At 36.9% G+C, this 20,711-nt stretch overlaps 1 protein-coding gene across 1 annotated transcript in view; it reads left to right on the top strand.

Annotated features, from left to right (window-relative positions):
- Dnah3 (dynein heavy chain 3, axonemal) overlaps positions 1–20,711 on the top strand; it is a 912,075-nt gene that overhangs the window by 682,940 nt on the left and 208,424 nt on the right. Inside the window, exons 44-45 of the mRNA XM_068228454.1 lie at positions 2,981–3,143; positions 9,770–9,892. Coding sequence (XP_068084555.1) covers positions 2,981–3,143; positions 9,770–9,892 — 286 coding nt within the window. The remainder of the gene's footprint in view (positions 1–2,980; positions 3,144–9,769; positions 9,893–20,711) is intronic.

The raw sequence follows: 20,711 nt of genomic DNA, 5'->3' as shown, positions 1-20,711 counted from the left end.
TGCATTATGTCTGTGTGCTTTGAAATTGTTTAAACTTCTGGTTTTTGTTTTGTTTTTGTTTTTCAATGGCTTTATTCCTCTCTTCACTTCTTGGACCAATGGACTTTCAGTGAACAGAGCATTGATAACATTTTCTTCACTACCTTGAAATTGTTTCCCATTCAATAAATGATTTCTTGCAATGTCTGTTCCTTGTTTGAATGAGAAACGGGCACAGAAAAAGCTTTGGTCAAATGTCCAGACAACTTGGTGAATCAAATTCAGAAATCTTGTCTTACCTGTCTCCCACCCTACCTTTACCTCATAATGATGCGTACTTATCAACTCACCAAGCAAGTGGCTGCGCTGTTGGGTCACGTAACTGCCAGCTTGCATTTGGGAGATAGTGGGTTTGAACCTCACTATCAGAAGCCCTGAAGATGATTTTCCATTATTTCCCACTTTCAGACCATGTAAATGCTGGAGCTGTACCTTAATTAAGGCCATGGCCGCTAGCTATCCCGTTGTATAAATAGCACTGGTATGTTTTTATTATTCTCCCACCTATTCAATACAATACAATACAATACAATCTTAAAAGTTAAGACTTTGTCCTTATCAAAAAATTAAACATAAAATTAATACACTGGATGGCAGGGGCGGTGGGTGGTATTGTTGCAGTGTTGCACAACTCCCAATAATTTTACACATCACTTGTCATCTTTTCTTCTGATGTTTTAGTTTAATAAACCTAACATATATTCTAAAACATGTTAAAATCAACCATCTTTGATCGTTCGCTGCACAAATGCTTCGTAATGGACCAATAAACGCTGCTGGGTTTGAATCAAACTCAGGGGGTTTGCTTTCCTACGGCAACTCCCTAGCAGACAGTGCGGCGCAATGTACCTCTGCATAGCATCAGGTAGCATGCTCGCTAGTATCGATCTCAGGGAGTTGCACGAGACCAGCAAGTCCCCTATCGAGAAACAGTTCCAAATGTCCCCGATAGATTGCGCTACTTTGCGGAGATTACTTAATTCCTACTTTCTCTCGTCTCGCAAAGATAATTTCATTTCCATTTTTTAAATTTACAATTTTTGCTTTACGTTGCACCGGCGCAGATAGGTCTTACGGTGACGATGAGATAGGAAAGGCAAGGAGTTGGAAGGAAGCAACCGTGGCTTTAATTAAAGCACAGTGACAGCATATGCCTGGTGTGAAAATTGGAAACAGTGGAAAACTATCTTCAGGGCTTCCGACAGTGGTGTTCGAACCCACCATCCCCCGAATGCAAGCCCACAGCTACGCGACCCTAACCGCGCAGCCAACTTGCTGGGTAATTTATTTTCCACGCCATACCAGACCACCCACAGTATTACCAACATCTTGCTTCAATGAAAAACAGGAGGGCAGGCCAATGACCTTAGTTGTTAAGCCCCTTTAAACAACAAGCATCGTCAAAACAGGAGGGCAAAGTTTGGATTGAAGTGGGGCAAGAGTAACTGTGCCAGGCTGAGTGGCTCAGACGGTTGAGGCGCTGGCCTTCTGACTTCAACATGGCAGGTTCAATTCTGGCTCAGTCCGGTGGTATTTGAAGGTGCTCAAATACGTCATTCTCGTGTCGGTAGATTTACAGGCATGTAAAAGAACTCCTGCGGGACTAAAGTCCGGCATCTCGGCGTTTTGGAAAACTGTAAAAAAGTCATTAGTAGGATGTAAAGCCAATAACATTATTATTAAGAGTAACTGTAGTTATAGTGTATAATTATCCTCTTATTTCCTGGATTGTAATTGGCAGATATATTACAGTTTTAGTAGGAATGCAGTTCATTATTTAATGCTAATAGAGTTTCTTGTTACTTCTGTAAGCTAAAAAAATGTGACTCTGAAAATAGTGGTGCAACACCCAGCTTCAGATACCACCAGCCGCCACTGCTGGATGGTACATGTTTTGCCTATCAATAGTAGGCATCATCAGCCATTTTTTACCTTAGGATTAGATCAGGTACCTGATTGGGAATGACTTGTGAATACTGTTAAAAATTATGTCTTGTAAAATGGATAGGAGATTGTTAAAGAAATATTACAATATAAAATATGCTATATTATTATTTAATAATATTTGTGTTAATATTTGAGTCTAAAACATGACAATTAGGTGGTTGGTTCTTGATATTAAAATGTTACAATAAAGATAAAAATCGGAAAGTACATTCCATTACATTCTTTATTGTAACATCTTTTAATATCAAGAACCCACCACCTACGTTGTAATCTTCAAATAATTGTCATGTTTTTAGACTCAAATATTAATACAAATATTGTTAAGTAATAATATACCACATTTTGTATTGTAATATTTGTTTAATGATCTCCTATCCATTTTACAAGACATAGTTTTTAACAGTATTCATAAGTCATTCCCAATCAGGTATGTGATCTATTTCTAAAGTGAAAAATGGCTGATGATGCCTAGTATTGATAGGCGAAACATGTACTTTCCAGTGTATTAACATTTTGATAAGGACAAAGTGCTAACTTTTAAGATTGTATTGTATTGAATAGGTGGGAGAATAATAAAAACATACTGGTGTTAGTTATACAAATACTTTCAATATGGACCCAAAAATGAATTTTATCACATGTAATATCCTATCCCATTGTTGCCATAAGACATATCTGTGTTGGTGCGATGTCAAGCAAATTGTGTTTTTGTCAACAATGATCACCTCTGTATATTACATTATAGTTGCAGTACATGAAATGTGTCAAAAATAAAAGAATGTTGTTGATGGAGACATTGTTTCGGAATAAGTAGATTTTATTGACTTTATTTCTATGTAACTTTCTTCAAAATTTCTCCCTCACTTCTTAACATAATTTTTTTCAAGTAATTACAATAATTATCTCAAAATCATTGAGCAATAAATATAAATTTGTATAGTTCACCATTTATCGAGAACTATTGTAACTTAATATTATGAATCTTTTTTTGTAGGTACTATGATGAATTGAAACGAAAGAATTATGTGACTCCTACATCATATCTGGAGCTTATCACGACCTTTAAAAATTTGTTTGCTAAGAAAATAGACCAGATAACACTTCAGAGGGATCGTTACGTTGTTGGACTGGAGAAGCTAGACAATGCTGCTGGGCAAGTATGTGTGTTTACATTGGTGCAACATGGCTGTGTTGTGTTTGCACTGGCCAACTTGGTATTTTAGAGCTGATGTAGTAGTAATCACTAATACAGGATGTGGCAAAACAAACAACATGGAGATTATTGCTCATCTACTGTTCATTTTGTCTATCCCTAGCAACAAAGTATTTAATTTATTTATTTGTTTGATATATTATGAATTCAGTGTTGTGTTTATTTGCATTATTTCCAGTCATACAGAATGGGGTGTCAGAATGTGCTGAGTTTGCTTCACATTAAAAACTAGTACGAGGAGCGATTTTATTTGGCGGCACCAAATAACAGAACAGTGTTAGCTGTTGTGACAAGTTCTGTTATACGGGATCAGTCTTATGCCAGTGAAAGGGGACAACAGTGTACCCAAGAACCTTCACCACAAATGAGAATCATAGATGACTTCTTCAACAGGTAGCAGTACCTGATGTACAGTCTGTGATGAACATCGCTGAAACTTGGTTTGAGTGGTAGGTCTGTTCGACAGATATTTAAAGAGCTCTGTAGATTTGCAGACCAAATTCAAGTTGCTCAGTATCTAACAGAAAGAAATGAGCAAATTTAATTACAGTATTGCAGCCGAGTGTTGTCCATGATGTGTGAGGATCCAGATTTCTTCTGCAACACCTATTTTCCAGAGGGAAGTCATATTCACCTTGATGGCTGCGTTGATTGACAAATAACTCATTTTTTAGGGTTTGAATGGCCTGGTATCATTATACAGAAACTGCTACACAGTGTGCGGGTTACGATTTGATGTGCTGTGATCAGTTATAGAATGTTGGTCTTTATGTTATCGAGCATGCTGTACAGAAACAGTGGACTAGGTAGTCTACAGAGACCTCATTAATATGCCATTCATAAGGGTTTTGTGCCGTTTTTGTTGTGCCAAAAAACTTACCCCTCCAACGACAATGGATGCAGCAAGATGGAGCTACAGCCTGAACTGCAGGAGAATAACCCTTCGGAGATCATCCAATTTTTTGTGGAACCCTATATCCATATGCTTCCTGCTCCCTGGATCTCACGGCCCCAGATGCCTACATATGTGGCATGTTGAAAGGATCATTTTCAAGACAGATGGTGCTCCACAAATGTTCCCATATTATGCAGGAATATAATGTAATTTTTTGGCGTCCTTGCAGTAACCTTTGTTCATCAAAATGTTCAGTAATCTTCAGAAACGTTATAAACAATGTGTGGCACATGATAGTACACATTTTGAACACATATCAGTATTGGAAAAGAACAAACAAGTGTAAATCAAGTTGAATATAGAGAGTGGAACAAAAAAAAAGAAACAAATGACAGGATGAACATAATGACAGGTCAGTGTGGGAAGAGGGAGCATGGAAAGAGAAGACAAGGACAAACATAAAAACAGAAAAGGACAAGGATATCTACATCTTCCCAAATTCCTGTATTCGAATACAATATAAGGGCTTTTTGCTCGTCATTCCCACTTCTTCAATATCCATCAGTCATTCCGTATGATCAATGATATGCATTTAGGGCTATCACCCAGATAGCAGATTCCCTATCAGTTGTTTACCCAGCCTTTTCTTGAATGTTTCCAAAGAAATTGGAAATTTATCAAACATTTCCCTTGATAAATTATTCCAATCCCTTATTCCTATAAATTTGTCCTCTTGAATACCAAATTTATTTTCATATTATGATCTTTCTTACTTTTAAAAGCTCCACTCAAGCTTATTTGTCTGCTAATGTCATTCCACACCATCTTTCCACTGACAGCTCAGAACATACCCATTATTACATGTTATAAATCTCATTTTCTTGGTCCGTATTGAGCTATCATATAATATTTATTCAAAACAATCTTTGAAGGTGTCCATCTTTTCTATACAATTTATCTTTCTTTACAAATAGAATATTTACATCCTTACCACCAACTGATCATAGACTCCTCATTGGATACTTCAAGTTTAACAAGTTAAAAGAAGTAAGAACCACACAGGTAAAGAAACTCAAGACCTGGAAGCTGAAGGACAATGATAGAATAATAGAGTTCCAAGGAAACATCAAAACAGTAGAACCAAAGACAGATGAAAGAACAGTTGAGGAGGAATGGAAGGATCTGAAAGAAAATGTCGTAAAGATAACTGAGAAGGTATGTGGACGAACCAGTGGCACAAGAAATGGAAGGAAACTTCATGGTGGAATGGCAGTACAAGAACTGCTGTCCTGAACAAGAACAATATGTTCAAAAAATATTTCAAGGACCGGACTGACCATAATAAGGAACTATACAGGACTGTTAAAAAACAAGCAAAACAAGTTGTTACAGAAGAACGAGAGAAGTGGTTGAACAAGTGGTGTGATGAATTGAAAGAGGATGTTAATGGTAATAAGAAAATGTTAAATGGGATGATGAAAAATAGAAAAATAGATAAAGAACACTCCAAATACCTAAGAGATGATAATGAAAGTCTGATCACTGAAGATGATAAGATCAAAGAGACTTGGAGGACTTTCTTTGATGAATTGCTAAATGTGAATTGCATGCAGTATACACCAAAAAACAATACCAGTACTATATCATACAAGTCTGCCTCTGACAATGGGTTAGACTTAACATGGAGTGATGTAGAATATGCTTGGAAATACATCAAAACTGGAAAATCAGGTGGTGCTGATGAAATTAATGGAGAAGTGATCAAGGCTATGGGCATTTATGGAAAACATTGGATCTACAGACTCTTTCGTAAGATCTGGAAAGAAGGGGACATACCAGTCGATTGGAAAACAGGCATCATAATTCCAATTTATAAGAAGGGAGATAGAAATGTTTCAACTATAGAGGCATCCCTTTAACATCTCAAGTTGGTAAACTTTATGAAAGAATTATAGAGCGTAAAATCAGACCCCTTATTGAAGAGAACCTCTTTGAAGAACAGTATGGATTCAGGAAGGGGAGATCAACAACTGATTTAATCTTTACAGTCCATCAGTTAATGGAAAAATACTATGAACACAACCTAGATATGTGGTTAGCCTTTCTGGATATCAAGAAAGCATTTGACGCTGTGAACAGAGAGAAGGTGTGGGAAACACTGAAGAAAATTGGAATACAGGATGACATGATACACAGGATGAAGAATTTGTATGAAAATACCCCAAGTAAAGTCAAAACACCTGTAGGAATGACTGAAACCTTTGATGTAAAATCTGGGTTAAGACAGGGTGGTGTTTTGTCTCCTCTTCTTTTCATCACTGTGATGAACGAGATTCAGAGAAAAAAGTTCACCAAACCATTGGAGGTAAGAAAATGAAAGTTATCTTGTTCGCAGATGATATATGCTTGTTGGGAGACTAAAGAAGACCTACAAGAACAAATAAACTCCTGGACAGAAGCTGCTAAAGAATATGGACTCATCTTCAGCCAACAGAAAAGTGAGGTTATGGTCGTGAAGAGACATGGACAGCCAAAGGGACACATTGAAATGGAGGGGAAACACCTACAGATGAAAGATCAATTCAGATATCTTGGAAGTGTTATCTCCGATACTTGTTCTATAGACAAGCAAATTTCCCACAGAATTCAGGCAGGTAGCAACTTTTACAAAATAGTTAAAGACATAATATGGAACAAGAAAATACCAACAAAATGTAAGAGAGTCATATATGAAACCTATTACGTACCAATCCAGACCCACTGGGCGAGTTGGCCATGCGGTTAGGAGCGCACAGCTGTGAGCTCGCATCCGGGAGGTAGTGGGTTCGAACCCCACTGTCGGCAGCCCTGAAGATGGTTTCCCATTTTCACACCAGGCAAATGCTGGGGCTGTACCTTAATTAAGGCAACGGCCACTTCCTTCCCATTCCTAGGCCTTTCCTGTCCCATCGTCACCATAAGACCTGTCTGTGTCGGTGCGACGTAAAGCAACTAGCATTCCTGACCTATGGTTGCGAAACATGGACCATGAGAAACAAAGATGTTAATAGAATCCAGGCAGCAGAAATGAGGTTTGTCCGTAGCATGATTGGTAAAACACAGAGGGATGGAGTCCGTAATGAGGAAATCTACAAGCAGGCTCAAATTGTAAGACTGCAGGATAGAATAACAGCGCAGCAACTGAGATGGTATGGACATACGCGACGCATGGGAGATAACAGATTACTGAAACAAATGTATGATCTAAAACTTGAACACCAAAGACCAAGAGGACGACCAAGACTCAGGTACAAGGACATGGTGAAGATTGTCATTCAACAGTGAGGACATACTTTGGAAAGCATCGAAGAATGAGAGAAGTTCAGAGACCGCAACTGGTGGAGAAGCCTCATTCGCTGACCCATCGCTTAAGATGGAATGATGTGGGTTATGTATGTACCAACAACTGAATTGATGTTAATGTAAATATTCTATTTGCAAAGAAAAATAAATTGTATTGAAAAGGTAGACACCTTCAAAGATTGTTTTGAATAAATATTACATACCACTTAGTCGAGCATCTCATCTGCTTACTCACAAGTCAAAAATTGCACTGCTTTCCTTTGGACTTTCTCCAGTTCTCATATCAAGTAGTCCTCTCCTTTACATCCTTACTACAACTAATCTATACACTCATAACCATGTGAAGAGATTTTTAACCTTTCTTTACAACCTACTGTAGTTAATGTGATTACCTCAGTGAAGAACATTCCTTATATTAACACCTAGGTATTTACAGTGATCCGCACAGTGTACTATCACACTATCATTACAGTAATTAAAACTGAGAGGACTTTTACTCTTGGTGAAAATTACAACCCTTTACCAAGCATATTGGCCATGCAGTTAGGCTTACACAGCTGTGAGCCTGCATTCTGGTGATACTGGGTTGAAATCCCACCATTGGCAGCCTTGAAGATGGTTTTCTGTGGCTCCCCATTTTCACACCAGGCAAGTGCTGGGGCTGTACCTTAATTAAGGCCATGCCACAACCTTCTCAATCCTTTTCCCAGCCTTCCATCACTAAAAACCTTTGATGTGTTAGTGCAAAGTTAAACAGGTAGCAAAAAAAAAAAAATAATAATAATAATAATAATAATAATAATATTACAACCTGACTTTTCATCCTGTTCACCATCATACCATTGTTATTCAGCCTCCAGTTTCTTCTAGAAGATTCCTTTTCACAAGCCTTAACAATTCGCCAGTGATATTGTTTTACTCGCTGCTGGTCTCGTCCACATTGTCACTGCTGTATCTCAGTTAACATCTCTCGCTGGCATTGTTACTAGCCACCTCACACTATCACTGTCACAATATTCAGAAAGAATCTCTGAAATCCATTATTACTCCATTAAGTAAATTATAGTTAAACTATAAATTTACCTGGTGTGAAAATAGGAAATGATGGAAAACCATCTTCAGAGCTACTGGCAGTGAGGTTCAAACCCACTATCTCCCAAAATTTATTAAACAAGGAAGTAAATGTATGTAAAGAGGAACTTGGAAAGGGAATCACAATCCAGGGAGAAGAAATCAAAACCTTGATATTTGCTGATGATACTGTTATTTTATCTGAGACTGCAGAAGATCTCAAGAAATTCCTGAATGGTATGTACGAAGTCTTGGGTAAGGAGGACAAGATGAAAATAAACAAGTCCAAAACAAAAGTAATGGAGCGCAGTGGAACAAAGGTAGGTGATGCAGGTAATATTAGATTAGGAAGTCTTAAAGGAAGTAGATGAATATTGTTACTTGGGTAGTAAAATAACTACCGATGGCAGAAGTAAGGAGGACATAAAATGCAGACTAGCACCAGCAAGGAAGAGCTTTCTTAAGAAAAGAAATTTGCTCACTTCAAACATTGATATAGGAATTAGAAAGATGTTTCTGGAGTGTGGCATTGTATGGGAATGAAACATGGACAATAAATGGCTCAGAAAAAAGGAGAATAGAAGCTTTTGAAATGTGGTGTTACAGAAAAATGCTGAAGGTGAGATGGATAGATCGAATCACAAATGAAGAGATACTGAATCAAATTGATGAGAAAAGATCGATTTGGCTAAATTTGAAGAGAAAAAGAGATAGAATGATAGGGTACATTTTAAGACACCCAGGACTTGTTCAGTTGGTTTTTGAAGGAAGTGTAGGCGTTTAGAACGGCAGGGGTAGACCAATGTACGAATATGACAAGCAGATTAGAGAAGATGTAGGATGCAATAGTTACGTAGAAATGACGTTAGCACAGGATAGGATGGCATGGAGGGCTGTATCAAACCAGTCTATGGACTGATGACTCAAACAATAACATACTATATGTATAAAGTGAAAAATGACTTCTTAATTCCATTTTCAGTCTCCATTACAGACTGACTTCTTCAGACTGGTTATGTTTTGTGATAGTGGACTAAAATTTATGTAGTTTTATTTATCACAACTTCCTCCCAACGTTGCTACAAGGACAGGGTGTACGTATCACTAAAGAAAATTGCTCCGTGAAAAAAGTCTATGAAAATAATTATTTGTAAGAAAAAGGAATAGCAGTGTGATGTAGGCATGTATTTTTCAATGGTTGCAGAAATTATTCTGTTGTACTTTTTACTATCCATTCTGATAATGATGATGTTTGCTTCCAGGTATCTGTTATGCAAGAAGAGCTTCATCAACTGCAGCCACAACTTATTGTGACATCAGAAAAAACTGAAAAATTAATGGTGAAAATAGAACAGGATACCATTGTGGTGGAGGCTAAGAAAGAGGTAAGGCTTAAGGGCAGGGATCCCTTGTAGTGAGGAGAAGGTAGAAATACAGCTGTAAAAGAAATTCTAACAATGGTATATTTGTAGTATGTAGTAGTAATAGGTGTAGTTTAGCCAACACCTCCTTGTTGTATGAAATATGCTTCCTTCAACCTCTATGTCAGCATATGTTATTGATTCTAGATGCATCAGAAAGTCATTAGGCTGTCAACAGGCATATTCCCTAACACATGCATGTCTTGTTAGTTAAAATCTAATGTAGGAGTGATAGCGTCGGGTTCCGGTCACGTTGCTTAGATTGCAACAATCATAGTCTTGTTTTAGTTGAAGCTAGTCTGTGCTGTGCTGTGCTATGTACTATCAATTTCTGGTTAGTTCCTCCTTATGAGTGTGATATAAAGAGTTTATAAGTATGGTTGTGTTGTGTTGACTGCAGCTTCTGATCCGTGTTGTGTGTGATAGGCAAGTCCACATAATTTTAGCTATTTTAGCTATTTTCATCCTTTTATAAGGATGATAACGATTATGATGATGGGAGTGGTGACAATATAACTGGTCTGTTATTGGAAATTATACATTTTCCAGCTTACTCATTCTTGGTTGCCAGCATTTCACCCCAGTGTCCCAATTTGGGCTCATTGGTTGGTAGCTAACACACCTACCAAGACACATGGCCAGTCCATTTAGTGGAGGCCACTGTACAGGAACACTGAAGTGAAACACTGGTAACCAAGAATGAGTTAGCTGGAAAATTTATAATTTTCAGTAATGGATCAATTATATTGAAATTATGAATTTACTCATTCAGGTCAAATATTTCAGGATGGTTAGAAGAAGAGTTTGAGGGCATTGGGAATTCTCATTCAGATCCCCCATCTGAGCATGAAGATTTTGACATAGCATCTGATCGATCAGATGACAGCAAATGTAAAATGTGGTAATCTTAGATTCAAATAGGGTAAATCACAATCTATCACAGAAAATACTGTTTAATAATTGTATTGTATTGTATTGTATTGTATTTTATTTCGTCCAACTGATCATACAGTGATATGGGACACGTCAATAATCATATTTACAGTAACAAAGGATAAAACAGTAATGTACATGCCATGATAAATAAAGAGAAATATACAATGTGGTAAAGAGGCACAGATAAAAAAAAAAAAAAAAGTGATACATAAGTTAATTTTCAAGAGCTAAGTATTCTTCAATGGAATAAAAACAATGGTTAGAAACAAATTTGAATAATTCTTTCTTAAATTTTGAACATGGTTTTATCTGCTTAATGTAGTCTGGTAATTTATTAAATAAATGTACTCCTGCATAACTCAAACTTGATTCATATAGCTTAGTTTTGTGTGGTTCTATGTGCAGACTGTGTTTATTTCTAGTATTATACCTATGTACATCAGAGTTTATGGTGTAGCTGTTTACATTCTCCTTCATATATACAAGTGTATGGAAGATATAAAGGCTAGGCAATGGTAAAATAAAATAAAGTTTAAAGTATTTCTTGCAGCTTGTCCTCCTGCCGACACCGGCCATTCCTCTAATTATTTTCTTTTGTAACTTAAAGATGACTTCGCTATATCGTGAATTCCCCCAGTAAATGATTCCATAGGTTAGTATGGGATGGACATATGCAAAATACATAATTTGGCAAGCCTTTAAATTAAAACTATTTTTCAAAGATATTATCATGAAATAAATTCTACTAAGCTTTTTCCCTATAAACTCTGTATGTTTATCCCAGGTTAATGATTCATCCATCCACAAGCCAAGAAACTTTGTTGATGATGAGTACTCAATTATGGTCTCTCCAAATGATATTGGACTAACTTCCATATTGAAATTAATCTTATGGAGAAATCTAATCACAGAAGTTTTCTGTTTACTTAAAATTAATTTATTATCTTCAAGCCAGCTCCGGATATTACCCTTCAGAACTTTCATCAGCTACAAAAACAGTAATATCATCTGCAAACAAAGTTAATTGCACTCTTTGAATATCATCAACAATTTGGACGATATCATTAATAAATACTAAAAATAATAATGGTCCTAAAACTGACCCCTGTGGAACACCATGATCTATGTTTCTGGCACAGGAATACACATTCTTAATTACAATTTTGCTCAAATCAGTACTGGTATATGATATTTCAACAATCTGTCTTCTATCCCCTAAAAATGATTTGAACCAGTCATAAGCCATTCCCCGAACTCCATACATGTATAACTTTTATAAAAGCAAGCTGTGGTCAATTATATCAAAAGCTTTTGTTAAGTCCAAGAAAATACCTAAACATGCACCCTTCCCATCTAGTGTGTCATATATCCGTTCAATAAAGTTAATGAATGCTGTGGTAGTTGATCTATTTTTACGAAAGCCATTCTGGCAACCAGCTAATATATTATGCTTCTCTAAGAATGATAACAGTCTATCGTACATAATTCTTTCCAGTATTTTGGAGAATACAGAGGGGAGGCAGACAGGCCTATAGTTACCAGCATCTTCTTCACTACCCTTTTTATGTATCGGAACAACTTTGGTTACCTTGAATTTGTCTGGAAATTTACCAGTGGTTAGTGACAAATTTATCAAGTAACAGAGAGGCTTGATTATGTATTGGTAATAGCATTTAATAAGGTAGTTTGAATAACCATCTAATCCAGAAGACTTCTTTTTACCCATCTGTTTTATTACCTTATCTATCTCTTGCTCAGTCACAGGAGTAAGAAACATGGATGATACATTCCTGTGAACTGTATTCAAGTTTGTTCTTGTCACTGATGTTTGAAAATTTTCTGTTAACCTCAGAACTGCTTCTATAAAATAGTTACTAAATATTTCTGCAACTTCTTCTGGATCACTGATTTCTTTCCCTGCATCTGTAAGAGTAATATTATTTTTTAATGGAACTAGAGTACCTTTCTCCCTTTTTATAATGTTCCACATACATTTAGACCTGTTTTTAGAATTTTTTAGCTCATTTTCATTATGCAGTCTTTTGGCAGCCTTCAAAACTTCTTGATATATGTTCTTATATTTCTTATAATAATCCTTCAATTCAGATGAGGTGTTACTCCCTTTCACACATTTGCTTAAAAACCTTAATCGTCTACTTGAATTTCTAATTCCTGTTGTAATCCACCCATTCCTATAATTCTTTACAATTACCCTTTTGACTGGTATTGCCACTTGATAATAATAATCGAACAAACCCAAAAACTCACTGAAGGCCTCATTAGTTGAGTTATTTCTATATACACTCTCCCAAGTTTCCTTGGCCAATAACTGGTTAAAATATGAAATATTTTCCTTGTTGCACATTCTAGTTTCCCTGTAAATTACATTGTTATTTTTTAAATTATGGTTTCCTGTTACCCTAAAATTTAGATGCACAATTTGAGCAGAATGATCTGAAAAACCTGTATCATAAACTTCTATTTCATAGTTCCACATTTCCTCATTCAATACAACTTGATCTACTGCTGACTTTGTATCCCCAGATATTCTAGTTGGTTGATTTACAACTGCCTTTAGACCGTACAAGGAAAACAACATTTCTAGCCTTTGCTTATCTCGCCCACCATTATTCCCTAAAAAATCTACATTGAAGTCACCCATGATTATTACATTTTTGTTATGATTCTGTACGTCATCTAAAATAATTTCAATATTATTATAAAAAGTTTCAACATTACTAGAAGGATTTCTATAAATGCATATAAGTATTAACTTATAATCCACTAGTTCAACAAAGCTAGCCTCGAAATGCTCCTCTACATTCAGATATTCAAATTTATTCAACTGCTTACATTTGATATTATTATTCACATATATACATGAACCTCCACATTTCATTTTCTTTCTACAAAACTTACTTGCAAGAGCATAACCTTCTAATACAAAATTTGAAATCTCATCCTCTATCAACCAATGTTCAGTTAAGCATAAAACATCATACCCTTGTAGGTTATCTGCCAACAGAACCTCCATACTTAGAATTTTATTTCTTAAAGATTGAACATTCTGGTGGAACAAATTTAGCTCTCCCTTTAGATTATAACTATTGCTACCTTTTACCGTAAAAAATCCTGCTCTAGTAATACTGGTCGTTTCCTTGTCCTACTTGACGTTCTTATTTCTGGTTGTTTAGCTTGCCCTCCTTCAGTTCGTCCTGATGGTGCTCCAACATCCAACTTCTCCAGTAACTCCTCTCCTCGTTCATCCAACTGACTGCTACTGACGATCTCAATGGTTTCCTCACAAGTTTTCCCTGAGTACTCAGTGCTTTCTGGTATTGCTGTCTCTGATGATTGTGGTAGAAGCACATTAATCCCTTTCAGCTGATTTTCTTCTCCTAGGCATCCTTCTTTAGTGGTAGCACTCACCTCAACTACTTCCTCAACTCTTCTTACTTTCATTACCTGCAAATGTTCTGCAACTTCCTCATCTTTATCGAACAGCAGTGGTATGGCATTAGTTGTGATAGTTGTTCCTGAAGTCTGTTGTATTTTCTTTCTTATCATATTACATAGCTGCTTTTTCCCTCTTCTGCTAAGATGCATGCCATGATTTGTGAAATATCCTCGATCCATATTGCTCATATCAATTATTTCTGTATTTTGAAAGCATTTGACAGTTTTCTGTAGCCGCCTGTTTGTATCATCAACTAACTTATTTACACAAGACCATTCAATTAAATCATGTCGATGTGGAATATTACATAATATTACATTGGTGGTCTTTAATTTGCAAAGTGCTTTCTTTACCCCAGAAATCACATTTGATGCTTCATTTCTGGCAATATCATTCGTCCCTGCTATAATAACCACGTAGTCATTCTCATTAAGTGTTCCCATCTCTTCCATATCTGACTGAAGAACCTCTTTGAACAGAGCACCTGGCTTGACAAAACCTACAACTTCAGTCTCCGGTAGCATATCACCAAGTTTGACAGCAATACCCCGACCATGGCTATCCCCGTACACAACTACCTTACATTCTTTCTTCTTCAACCCCAGTGCAGGCTTCCTTGTAATGGCTGGAATGTTATTAATCTTTACACATTCTTCTTCACTAGAGGTAATTGATTCAAGGACCTGGAACTTATTCCTTAATTCAATACCTAGGCCTACGCCCCGATCATGATTAGTTTTAGGCCTACTGTTACAACACCTCGTACTTACTTCCGACCATGTCTCAGTTTGCACTTCAGTCACACCATTTAAACTAAGTCTATTACGTTTAATACTTTCAATGTCTTCCCTTAACATTCGAATAATTTCATCCCTTGAGGCCAATTCGGATAATAATGTTATTTGTTTTAGTCCCACTAACTACTCTTTTGCGGTTTTCGGAGACGCAGAGGTGCCGGAATTTAGTCCTGCAGGAGTTCTTTTACATGCCAGGGGCCAGGATCGAACCTGCCAACTTGGGGTCAGAAGGCCAGTGCCTTAACCGTCTGAGCCACTCAGCCCGGCAAAAAAAAAAAAGACCATTTGACAAAATAGTACCAGCAACTAAGGCTTCATCAGAATATTGTGACTCATTTACCAGGTGCAAAAAGATCTGCTAAAAAATGTGAAAAATATATTGGATTGTTGGAAGCATTTCTTCCCTGATACTACAATTGCACTTATTGTTGAGTACATGGATCTCCAGTTAGAAAAAACGTTTAATGCATATTCCAGGAACATAAGAGACTGTCCGAAAAGCAACTTTGAAGAAATATCTGCATTCCAGGACATATTGTACCTTGCTGGAGTGAAGAAAGCACAACACGCAAACACAAGCGAGCACTGGGCAGCAGGTGGGACTGCACCTGACTTTTTCATTGCTTGTATGAGGAAAAGGTGCTTACATACTATCCTACAGGCCATTAAGGTTGATGGCAAAAGAACGCAAATTCAAATAATCAATACGATTATCTGGCTGTCGTAAGGGAAATTGTTGATGAGTTTGTGAAATCATGTTCGGACAATACAGTGCAAACACGTACTGTTCAATTGATGAAATGCTCCAGCATTCCAAGGAAGATGCAGCTTCAGAGCATATATCCAAATAAACCTGCAAAGTATGGCATAAAAGAAAACACACACTATGTGATGTCAGACCATTTTATACCATAAATCTTTAAATATACCCAAGCAAACAGCCACCTGTCCGACTCGTTGGCTGAATGGTCAGCGTACTGGCCTTCGGTTCAGAGGGTCCCGGGTTCAATTCCCGGCCGGGTCGGCGATTTTAACCTTCATTGGTTAATTCCAATGACTCGGGGGCTGGGTGTTTGTGCTGTCCCCAACATCCCTGCAACTCACACACCACACATAACACTATCTTCCACCACAATAACATGCAGTTACCTACACATGGCAGATGCCGCCCACCCTCATCGGAGGGTCTGCTTTGCAAGGGCTGCACTCGGCTAGAAATAGCCTCACGAAATTAATAATAACAGCCACCTGGGCTGCATGAGTACAAAACAATGCAAGAAGTGTAGTTATGAGAATGATGAAACCTATCAACAATAGCAGGTGAAATATAACTGTGGATAATTATTTGACGTCTGTACCTCTTGCCAGTGATCTTTATGTTAATCAGTGACTGTCACTTGTAAGTATATTATGGAAGAATAAAAGAGAAATTCTGCCAGAGCATGTCAGTCAAGGACAAGCCTGTAAAGAGTAGTACGTTTTCCTTTGGATGAAAACCTACCAACAATTGCCTACTGTTCTCATATGTACCAGAGAAAGAAAGAGGGAAAGAAAGAATGTCCTCATGTTATCAACAATGCATAGTGATGACACCATTGATCCTGATTCAGGTGAGGACCATAAACCTGAAGGATTTATATTCTAGAACCTCACTAAAGGAGGCATGGAAGTTGTAGATCATTTGCAATTGAAATATCCAGTTTCATGAACAAGTAATCGCTGACCTCTTACTATTTGTTTGGTCTCATGAACATTAGAGCAGTAAATAGATAGATTATTTACTAGACAAATATTACTGAGATGTTGTCTCAAAGGAAATTTCTTATACAGCTTAGTTTGATGCTTAGTTAGATGTTTTTTTGGTCTCATGAACATTGGAGCAGTAAATAGATAGATTATTTACTAGACAAATATTACTGAGATGTTGTCTCAAAGGAAATTTCTTATACAGCTTAGTTTGATGCTTGGGAGGCCGCATTTGATGAGACAGTTAAACTGTCTATTCATCTGAAGAAAAAAATTAAATGTGTCATGAAACTACCCATTAATCAAATGCCAGCAATGTGTTATATTTGCTGCCTGATAAGGAAGAACAGTTACAACAGATAGCAACAGATATTCCAAGCCTGTATGCAAGGAACATACAGCAGAAACTGTTTTTTGTTGTTGTGATTTTAAGTCTGTCTCAGACTCCAGCAGTCGTGACTAAAGTGACTGAAGTTAAAACTTGTATGAAGACCACCAACAGAGATGTTTCTCCAATTACAGGTAGCTTAGTCACGATACATTAATTATTAAAAATAACACCTGTTAGGAAGTACATAGCATCTAAAAATTTTAAAAAATACACATTATTAAGCAGTAAAGCAGCTATCGGAATTTACAGTACATTAATACTTTTTCAAATTCGAAGTGGATGTAACATCTAAAATATGAGGGGGGATCAAATATAAATGGGAGTTTTATTTCTTATTTAAATTCATTTATTAAAAAACACAAGGCAATTACAATTTATTTTTCTGCATAGTTTCCTGTTTTGGAAATGCATTTGTCCCAGCGTATGGGCAGCTTTTTGATGCCCTCATCATAAAAAGAACAGGGTTGTGTCACCAGCCAGTTGTGCATGAAGTCTTCCACACTCTCATCATCTTCAAACCATTGCCCTCTTAGAACTTCTTTAAGCAGTCCGAACAAATGGAAATCGCAGGGCAATAATTCCAGGCTGTAAGGAGGATGATCAAGTGTAGTCGAGTGCATTTCCTGTAGCTTGGAGACAGTTAGAGCTGCGGGGCTGCGCATTGTCGAATCAGTTGGTCTCGTCTTTTGCGGCGATATGCAACTCTCACCTTGTTCAACAGCTTGCAGTAGTAAGCAGCATTGATTTTGCATCACTCATGCAAGAAATGAATTAGCAAAATGCCTCGTCAGTCAAGAAAATGGTTGCAAGAACTTTGCCAGCTGACAGTCGATTCTTGGCTTTCACTGGCGCTTCCTCCGCTTTCCTCTGCCACTCCTTACACACACATGTCCTTGACAATGTTTGATCACCAAACTGTGAAGTCAATCTCTGGCAAACTTCCACTGCTGTAACTCCTTCACAAGCAAGAAATTTTATAATTATGTATTGCACAGTGGAGGGATGCACCCGTTGCTCCGAGATCATGATCGTTACTGAGGAAATGGTAGGAAATATCTAACAGCATGCTCTTCCCACTCCTAACGATGGGCCAGTCCTACCAACTGTTGATGTTTAGGAACAAAAATCCCGTTTTGTATTTGATCGATGTTTGACTTAACATTTAAAAGAAAAAAGAAGGGCAATACAGGAAAATTAAAGAAATTAACAATTAGTATGTACAGCACAAAAGAAATTAGTCTCAAATTGACACCAGTTAGAAAATCAATTGGCATATAAAAAGAAAAGCAGGGAAAGTATGGTAAATCAGAAAATACATATGTTTGATAAGAGATAAAGTTTGGCAATCAGTATCAACATCACATTAAATCCTTTGAATTGTACCATGTCATCGGGTAGTTCATCACTGAAGCATCCACACTTCCATTGTTTTGAACTTGTATCACTTACTTCTAAGTTCGTACATTTCAAATGAGCCGAGTCATTACAGTCACAGCTATGTACTTTATTCTTTATGTCTTGCCTGGGAAGATTCTTTCAACATACAATACAAACACTCATTGTATCTAAATTGAAGACCTCGGTGCAAGAAGGGGGCAGCTCCATTTTACAAAACTTTGCAGAAACAACGAAAAATGTTTTAAATATTTATTTATAAAGATTTTATTTTTATATTTTGCATTAGTTTAGACTTTGTCACTTAAAAACCGAATTCAATGATATTTTGTAAAAACAATTTATTCTTCATATAATATACGGATTAAATATTCATGTATGTATTGGAGTTGTCCTGTTTTTGCTCCAAATACATGTGTTTTTAATGGTTTTTGTGGTAAAAAAGGAGAGAATAGTGACAAAAACAATCATATATTTTGGAAATAGTACAGTAGGTTACATGTTTGTTTTATGACAAAAAGAATGTTGTATTTTGATAATAGTAAACTAAGTTACTTTCTTCGTTATGTGACAGGATTTCTTTTTGTCATCATAATCCCCATCTTCTACATCACTCGTGTTACTTTTAGCATCATTGTCTTCTTGAATCAGTTCATTGTAAAACCACAAGCAATCTGGGGGAACATATTTTTCAACTAACTCCTTCACATCTTTGAACTTCACTGTTGACACCTCGAGCACTTGTAGTGGCCCGACAGTGAACTCTGTTTGGCACAGCTCCTGGGAGCTGTCCCATTCTTCCCCCGAACCACAGACTGTTACAGCTCCTTTCCTTTGATATTTTATGGAATATTAGTTGGAGCTGTATCGTTCTTCCACACAAACAGAGAGAATATTTTTCTTCATGTATGTCAATAAAAAACAGAAAACCAGTACAAAGTGGAGCTGCCCCCTTCTTGCACCGAGGTCTTCAATTTCAAACCACTGAGATATCGAAACCGTTGGTCATCCATAAGCGACTGTACTCCTTCAGGTTATAGTCACGTTGGCAGCAGTGCACAAGTTACATATATGACTGCAGTTTACAGGAGAAAATAAATGGAAGAAATAGGAGCTTACCATGTGTAGTACTGTATACATGTGAAAAATAACATGTACCCTTGCTCTACGTGAGTAGCAGATAAATTAAACAAGCTTTCAACACCACAACTAACAAACAAACAAACCTTATAACCATGATATCATTTCAGAGCCATCACACCTACATCCACTACCATATAGCAAGAATCAACCAATCATAATATTTTCTGTTGTGCTGTAACACTTTCCCTAACACCAAATAAACAGAAATAAATTTTAAGGACTTTGCAGTTAGGGTTATAGTAGTAATATAATATGTTACTGTAAACAAATGTTATGTTTAAATATACCGTAGTTGTTATGTGTATTAATAAACTACACCTAGGAATGCTCCACTCATTTGTTCATCTCATTTAAACAAAAATAATTCCAATAACAATATGTTACATGAAATCTAACATGGGAGTGATGACGTGGCAAAAATACACATGAATGAATGTGGGTTAGGAGTTAGATAATGTTGTAGTTAGAGAAGGAAGAGGTACAGCTTAGGAGTTGGATAACATTGTAGTGAGAGAAAGCGAAGAGGTACAGCTTAGGAGGAGGATAACTTTGTAATGAGGAGAAGGAACAGGTACAGCTTAGGAGTTGGATAACATTGTAGTGAGAGGAGTAAAGAGGTACAGCTTAGGAGGTGGATAACATTGTAGTGAGAGGAGCAAAGAGCTACAGCTTAGGAACTGGATAACATTGTAGTGAGAGGAGTGAAGAGGTACATCTTAGGAGCTGGATAACATTGTAGTAAGAGGAGCAAAGACGTACAGCTTAGAAGGTGGATAACTTTGTAGCGAGAAGAAGGAAGAGGTACAGTTTAGGCATTGGATAACATTGTAGTGAGAGGAGTGAAGAGGTACAGCTTAGGCATTGGATAACTTTGTAGTGAGGAGAAGGAAGAGCTAAGGAGTTGGATAACCTTGTAGT

This window comes from Anabrus simplex, chromosome 6, assembly GCF_040414725.1.
Source record: "Anabrus simplex isolate iqAnaSimp1 chromosome 6, ASM4041472v1, whole genome shotgun sequence".
NCBI lineage: Eukaryota > Metazoa > Arthropoda > Insecta > Orthoptera > Tettigoniidae > Anabrus > Anabrus simplex.
This window is presented reverse-complemented; position numbering and strand designations above follow the sequence as displayed.